The 8,123-nt window shown below is 36.8% G+C and overlaps 1 protein-coding gene across 5 annotated transcripts; it reads right to left on the bottom strand.

Moving 5' to 3' along the window:
• Nucleotides 1-405: 405 nt before the first annotated feature.
• Nucleotides 406-7,586, bottom strand: LOC141445238 (troponin I-like). 5 transcript variants are annotated; one of them, XM_074111032.1, is made up of 6 exons: nt 7,482-7,586; nt 5,917-5,955; nt 2,986-3,003; nt 2,211-2,339; nt 1,788-1,911; nt 406-566 (listed from the first exon to the last, which is right to left on the bottom strand). In XM_074111032.1, exons 2-6 carry the CDS (start codon nt 5,929-5,931, stop codon nt 421-423), a joined length of 432 nt encoding a protein of 143 aa, XP_073967133.1. In that variant the 5' UTR covers nt 5,932-5,955; nt 7,482-7,586; the 3' UTR covers nt 406-420. The 5 variants fall into 5 exon arrangements, with proteins under 5 accessions (XP_073967133.1, XP_073967144.1, XP_073967150.1 ...); XM_074111049.1 differs by lacking the exon at nt 406-566 and adding an exon at nt 767-1,060 and having other exon boundaries at nt 7,482-7,585; XM_074111025.1 differs by lacking the exon at nt 406-566 and adding an exon at nt 1,412-1,572 and having other exon boundaries at nt 7,482-7,584.
• Nucleotides 7,587-8,123: the final 537 nt, after the last annotated feature.

Genomic DNA, 8,123 nt, shown 5'->3' with positions numbered 1-8,123 from the left:
ATACAGCACTACCGACCCGGGACTCGAACTCTTCGATTATTTACAACTCAACAACAAACAACCGAAAACTTACAAAGCGTTAACAATGTACACGAATTGTCACACGCGCACGTTTGTTACATATTCGATGACTGTGATATTCACAATGGTTATAAAGTATTGGTCAATACCTCAAAATCTCTTTTCCTGACTTCATGTTCCAATCCCACTTCTGGCCCTCACACACATACATGCGGTCATAATACTCCTGTATTATTCTCTTGAGCATTGCTAAAGAAAAAGGAAAGACAGATTATTGAGCCAGCAGAATGAGCATGGGCATCGCTGTGAGTGACCAGCGTCTGTCGACGTGGAGCGACGTGTGCATGTGTGCGTCGAGCCGTACAACTATCATGTCATGTCGTAACAACTAAATCAGTATCAACTCATATCATAATGCATTCCAATCCTAATATGCAGTTTTACCTCCATTTTCCTAATTTCGATCGCTCGTTCTAGTTCATATTTATCCCCCTCAAGGTTGTATATTCTGTGCCAGTACATTTGACATATCGTCTGCAGTTCCGCTAAAGAAAAATACAATCACATTTTCAGGTAAGTAAACATTATATTAGTCGTTGTGTAGTGTGGGACGCGACGCTGGGACCGCTGCCGACGGAGGTAAGCGAAAGCGAAGCTACATGATTCGCGCACGGACAAGCGCGACGATTTCTACATGTTCGCTACGTGGACAGCTCCGACGGCTGCAACGGCTCAATGTTATTTTAGCGCTTAGAACTTATACTTGTTATCCACACTGTTAGGGATGTAGGTATTTTTAACTTTCAGCTCCGAAAGTGAAAATTATATGAGTGGACTGCGAAAACAAACAGGTTGATTATACTAGTCACATTATCGGCATGAGCTACTCAAAATTAATTGCTTATTATGTACTGCGTGGAGCCCAAACCAGGTCAGACCTCTAGCTGTTTGCGCGCTACTTCGATCTCGGCATCGTACTTCTCCTCCTCGATCTTGGTGATACGCTGATGGTAACCGGTAATGATGCTCGTAAGAGCCGCTATAAAACCAACTTAAGGATTACCAAGAGTTCGGCCGTTAGCTACGACTGCGACGCTGCGCTACCGACAGTGCTTACACTAACAACGCGACATCGGTTAAATAGGATGTGAGGCTCGAAAAGGAAACATGTTTTATTGAAAATTACGGAAAAACAGAAAGTATCAAGTATACGCACAACATTCAAATAATTCACATGGAGCTTGGAAAAAAGAGACACGCGTTAGAAATAGATGGGTCGGCCGAAGTGCATTGTACCCGGTGACCGCTCAGCTGATAGTGTTTAATCTGTTAACCAGACGAAGAGACAACACGCCTCATCGGCATTGCATAACGTTACATATTAAAGTGAAGAGATGTGAGTTTGTCAGTTTGTCAAGAGAGAACTGCCCCAGTTGGCTCGTCTCACTACCTCGTGATCTTTCCTTTTAACGACGTATTCCAGGTCGTACTTTTCATTTTCAAGGCGATTGATGCGATCGTAGTGGGCAGTGCAAATGCTCCTAAGTTCATCTATAACGTGACACATATACATATATGCACATGAGTAACTAATGAAAGGGTACACAACACAGTGGCTCGGCGATGTGATGTCGGAGATAAAATAGATAAAGTTTTGAATGCTTATTTTCTATTCAAGAAGTGTTCATGAGCGTTCATTCTTAGCTCTTGGGAATTGAGAGAGTATAATAAAATTAGAGAGTGGGTCAAAGCGGAGAAATATTTACCTTCGTTTGCATCTTCAATGTTCTTGGGTTTACCACACCTCTCCTCAATGATACGCCTCCTCTCGGCAGCTTTACGCTCCTGTTCCTTCTTCAACTCCTCAGCGGCTTTCTTACGCAGCAGCAACTGTTATGAGAAGGACAGCTATAAGTAGTCATGTAAATCGTGGAGAAATATCATCTGGCAATGTCGTACTCGTAAATGATTAATGCAATGATACTCGTCTGACAGGAAACTCAATAGAGTAACTCAGAGATGGCACCATAGAGGAATGTTTTTCCTTACTAAGTTTCAATCTCACAATTTTTTTTTTTTGTGAAATTGTCCCACACGGTGGTTTCAGTTCAGATTCAGTATGTTTGATAGTTGATATTACATAAACACGAATATTACCAGTAGACTTGTAGGTAAAGATTTGCACTCACCCTGAGTTTCTTCTTCCTCTCGGGGGTCATGAAACCCTTCTTCGCCTTCTTGGCCTTGGAGGCCTCCTCCATGCGCTTGCGCACCTCAGCGCGCTTGCGGTCGATCTCGGCCTGTTTGGCCTTCTTCGCCTGGACAAGTCAATGACATGGTAATCATACCGGGAAATTAAAAAATTTGGTATTGTGTATTAATTATGATTAAGTGTGTATGTGTGCGACTGTGTAATGTCTGTATATGTGTGATTGTTTAATGAGTGAAGGTGAATGCATGTTTTTGTATGTTTGTTTTAAATGTTTTTAATTATATATAATACTGTATTAGATTTACTTGCGTTTACGTTCTATATTTTGTATTCCGAGCAGAAGTAGGGGAAAATTAACTGCATAACTAGAAATATTCCATGCAAACGCGGCTATTTCACATAGCTTGAGACCGCACTTCGCGAAGGAGCAGTATCAAGTTTATCCATTCTATTTTCAAATTAATAATCTGTGTATCTTATGGATACGGCAATTTTTTTACGGGATTTTTTTTGCATTTGCAAAGAAAATATTGAAATTCAAATACGAAAAATGTTATTGAATGTAATTATTCAATTATCGACTGTTATTGAAAATTCGATGTACCTAACCAAAAAATAACTTCATGGGACTAATAACTTTTTCTGGAAGTAATAATACGTTAAAATAACTCTTAACGTCGTGTGTGTAGGACTGTTTGTGTAGGAGGTGGGTGGTAAAAAATGTATCACGTCGTCTTCTTCATGTACATTACCTCCTCGAGACGCTTTTTCTGAAAGAAAAATAAAGACAATTCTCAGAACACGATCGTAAATATATTTAGGAAAAGTTAGTTCTGACATTTAGGGAGAAACAGATAAATTAATTCAATAACAAGGGTACTTTTATTTAACTTTCTGACTTTTCGTCAGTGGCTGATTTACTATATAACACAATATGTATGTAATATGTACATATTTTCTGGGGTTGACTTTAAAAATAAATTGCTGTTTGGAAATAGTTTTAATTTCACGTCTATAATAAGTTGACAGGGGTACTAAAAATAAACACATTTGTTAATACTTATAACAAATGACAAAGATTTTTTGACATAGACATTATTATAATAACATTTACTAGCACACTATTAACATAAAGTAAACGCCGATTTGAGATTTTTAGTATTTCAAGATTTTACAACATTTTTCTTAAATTTAGTTTTAAAGACGTTAGTTAATAGACATGTTTTTTTGCAAAATCTGAAATCGGCGAACAGACAAAGATTTTAAATGTAAATCAGCCATTTTAATGATAAGAACATATTATGTTATAATAGTGGGTGCAATTTAAAACACTGGTGCTGTGTGAGTGTATGGTAGTGTGCATTCAGTGCGACGTATATGGTTTTGCAAGTATTGTGAGAGTGTGATTAAACATTATGTCATGAGATCGATAAGTATAAATAAAAAACCTTAGGTTAACTTAAATTTTGCATTAATATAAATCATCTTAAAAATAAATTGTTTCATTTTGTAAATAAGTTAATGGCTTCGAAAATCAGACTCCATACTTCAAAGTTAAATACGCAGCTGTGGCATTAAGTGCGCCTTAGGTATATTTGTTTCATTATTTAATTAATCTTTTATTCCAAATGATTCATGACATTATGTAAACATATATGTGTGATGTGTTATTAGATTAAACACTGTGCGTTAGCATTGATTTACAAATTGTTTGTTATTACGACATATAATAAAATTATAAATGGTCATCTGACAACATTGATGCCGACTTACAACCCTTCTAATACAAATAAAATAGTAAAATGCTGTAACAGAAATTCAGGTTTAAATATAGATCATTATAAACGTTTAGAAATCATTTGCGGATTTCATCGTTTATTTTCAAAACCATCAAGTATGGTTTATTATTTAATCCAATTCAGTTAATATTTTTTTAAACTTTGTTTTCAGACTAAATATTTCATTGTTGTTTAAATAGTTTCTGTAGTGTAGATAATGTAATGTGTTATTGTGTTATCACAACAATAAGTACCTGAGTCTCGAGGGGGGATTTTGAATTCAATACTTTAGGTTTCGAAGAGAGTGGATCACGACGATAGGAGCACAACACGGCGACAACCACGGAAAATGAAAACAGAAAAAAGAAATGTGTTAATTAACTTGTAAAGTACTGGCCAGAATTAAATTATTTTGTTTTTTTGTATAATTCAAATTTAATTGTGGCCAGTACTAAAAAAATGCTATTGTGCAACACTACTAAATCCCTGAGTTGGGATATATTTCATGGAATTCCGTACAATATTCTGGAATAAACATTATTGATTAAGTGCAATCAATAATGTTTATTCCAGAATATTGTATTAAATTCCATTAAATACTAGTAAGGTAGGTACATATCAGAAATCAATGATACGTTCTTATACCCTATATTTTCGAGCACAAAATTAACACTAGGTAGTTAATTTAGCGCGTATCAGTTCTTATAAGTTTCACTCACTTGTTCAATATGAATATGTATACTATTTTATTAAATTAAAACCTTATCAGTTTCTCAATCAATACACTCACTTTGTTGTCCGTCTGTCTATCTATCTATCTGCCTATCAAGACACTTTTTCACTGGAACACGTGGAGTTATTAAGCTGAAATTAATGTAGGTAACTGAAAAACGTATGAGGTACCTACTTCCCGTTGTCCTAGAAATTTGAAATTTGGTATGGAGGTTAAGAGCTACCTATGAGAAATAAGAAAAGTCTAAAAACCTTATTTTTATGTATGTCTGTATAGAAAGACATAAAAAATACAGACATAGGTCAGTATGTTCTGTAACCGTCGAAAATGACCCCACGCTGCGTACATTTTGCGCAGGTGGACTTTACGAACACCAGTGTCTTCCTAGATATTTACAAATGTATATGAAACTCTCGGTGCGCGAGTTCGACTCGCACTTGGCTGTTTTTTAATTGGATGTAAGTAAAAGATGCTATTAAATTTATCTAAAATACTTCAGCTAGGCAAGTTAACCTATATAGACGACCAGATGGCCTAGTGGTTAGAGAACCTGACTACGAAGCTTGAGGTCCCGGGTTCGATTCCCGTGTCGGGGCAGATATTTGTATAAAAAATACGAATGTTTGTTCTCGGGTCTTGGGTGTTTAATATGTATTTAAGTATGTATCTATCTATATAATTATATTTATCCGTTGCTTAGTACCCATAACACAAGCTTTGCTAAGCTTACTTTGGGACTAGGTCAATTGGTGTGATATATTTATTTATTTATTTATTTAAGTCATTAAGCTTTTTATTTTATTTAGGTTAACAATGTTTTCATTCATTGATTGATCAATGATCAAAAGTAACAGCGTCAGAAACGTATCTTCAACTTGAATAATATTTCTGATGTACAACCTATATAAGCACAGGAGTGTTCAGTCAATCACGTTAAATTGAATTCCGGATTCATTTTATATTAAAGGTACCACGAGAGTGACTGTGTGGTGACCTAACTCCGGTGGCACTACCTATACCTTGTAAACTGTATATTTTTTCTTTCTAATTACTTTTTTTTTTCAATGCACTCACTGGTGCTAACGTCACCTTTGAGTTAAGAAGACAATATAAAATCTCTAGGTAGAGGAAATTAAATTCCGGTTCCATTTCCTGCATCTGACATACCTTACATCATCATCCGCCATTTTGTTTGTGTTGGTTTAGGTGTCCTGTAACAAAGATAGAAATAATGTAAAAAGAACTGTTAATTAAGGCTTTCAAATGAAAAAAATGTTTAAACGCGGCGGTACGTTGACGTTAGGTTTAATTTTTAATTAATTACCAGTTACGTAAAGCGATATGTACCTAATCTATATCGATACAACATTGAGATAAGTCAAAACATAATTCACCAATCAGTTTTTTTGCGATATAATGAAACCCTTATCTTATCTTATTACATTAATATGAATGCATGACAAATTGCACATCGTTTTCGCAAATTTCACACCCAAAAAAAATTTATTCAGCTAATATTACACCAATGTGTTATAGTTTTAGGTTTTTGCTTCATTTGTGTCTGTAAATATTGTAATAGCACTTTATCATTTAATCAAAATGTCATCGATAAGTTCAGTGTGTTTTTTTTTATAATTGACAATTAATTAATACCTAACTCAGCAGTTGACTTGATTTGGCTACAATATAAATGCGTATTTGGCAATATCATAAACGAAACATCAAGCTGTTAATTGAAACCTAATATTTGGCTACGTGCCACGCGAAGACAGCTGTCATTTGATACGTGAAAATTAAAGTTTTCCGTTTCAACCAAATGTTTGGAAGAATACAATATCATTCAGATATTATCCACTAATATTACTGAAACTAATAAAAATAATTTCATTTCAGAAAAGTTTCGACGATCTCTTTAAAATGTTGATTAAAAATTTAATTTACTCGCAATATTTCGAAACACCATGAAAAAAGTAGAACATTAGGTGATTATTTACTCTTTCAGGATACCACAATGATCGGAATTTAGGTCACGTGATACTATTCTGGTCTACGTCACAAAGTCGCCTATTTTCCGAATAAACTGTTGCTGAAAGAAAATTCCATTATTAGCCTCGGGCGAGCTCGGGCAAGTTCGGCGGCGCTCGGGCGTCGTCGGGGCTCGCCGGCGCGGGCGACGGAAATAGGTTGGCTCGCATTCCCGCCAATCCAAATTTGGTGGCACGCCGCGCGACTTCGGTTTCACGGATTTCAAAATGTAATCAGATATCGTTAGCTATGTATGTTTAATTGTGTCGTAAACTTATAATTAACTACAATTACGGTGTAAAAGCTAGTTTATGTCTGCAATTCGTAAAATACAGACTAAGAAAATGTAGGCGCGTGGGACAACTAAAGCTAAAGATTATTTTAGACGTAAATTTTTAAGGCAGGTAACGCAACCACATTAAATTTATATAGGTACTTAGATTTTAGATACTTCAGACACTTTTAAAATTTAATTTGAAGTTAGTTTTAGTAAAGGCAGTTTTCTTTTCAATCACGCTTAGCGCAGTTTCCCGCAAACAAGCACCGCGGGTAGCCCGAGCAACGAAAGACTCAGGGTCACACACTGCAGAAGCGATGCATCACGCACGCTCCACTACACCACGGCGTTGATAGATCACTTCACTTCCATTAATGCACTTCGTTTTGCCGTCGCGATCAGTTAGTACAGATATCAAACGTCACCAGAACTCACCTACGGTAAGAAAAAAGAGGATGGCCCTACAGATGGTTCAGCCAACACGAGCCACAGCTGCTGACTGGTGCGAGGCGGGCGGCAAGACGCGGCGGGCAGTGCGTGGGCGCGCCCTCCCTCCCCCGCCCCTCCCCCTCTGTCGGATCTCCTAAGCGCCCGCGCATACTTTCGCCCCGCACCCCCTTAGCTAGCCGCTTTCGTTACAGACATTTTTAGAGCAGTGTCGTTTTGACACCATCACCGAAATAACATGAGATCTATGCTATGCAACTACTCAGATTCCTCGTGTTTTCCTCCAGGCTATATTGCCACATAAACAACCGTTCCCGATATTTCTCGTTTACATAGACGCTCGTTAAGTTTCCTACTTTACTTTGGGCTGTCCTTATTGGTCACTTTAATGTTTGCTATTGAATTTTACTATAACGACTAAGTATCTTTTATGAATATGATAGTAAGTAAGTATTTTCTGTTCAATTAGAGCCACCTAATGAACTTGTAAATCTGTGAGTCAGGTTAATAGCTACGGACAACAAACTTTGTGGTTGCGCTGACCAAGTTTCATTACTTTTAATCACTGCTGATCCAGTAAATCCTGATAACTACTGGCTGGGGGTGGAACAAACGAACCCGCCACGGAGC

Source organism: Choristoneura fumiferana, chromosome 2 (genome assembly GCF_025370935.1).
Source record: "Choristoneura fumiferana chromosome 2, NRCan_CFum_1, whole genome shotgun sequence".
Lineage (NCBI taxonomy): Eukaryota > Metazoa > Arthropoda > Insecta > Lepidoptera > Tortricidae > Choristoneura > Choristoneura fumiferana.
Note: the sequence above shows the minus strand (reverse complement) of the source record. Positions and strands in the feature narration are given on the sequence as shown.

Bases quoted from the DNA above. Each gene is read 5' to 3' on its own strand.
- LOC141445238 (XM_074111032.1), bottom strand. The intron at 1,912-2,210 runs GTGAGTGCAAAT...TTCTCATAACAG, and splicing joins AGAGGAAGAAGAAACTCAGG to TTGCTGCTGCGTAAGAAAGC. The intron at 567-1,787 runs GTAAATATTTCT...ATTTTTCTTTAG, and splicing joins CATTGAAGATGCAAACGAAG to CGGAACTGCAGACGATATGT.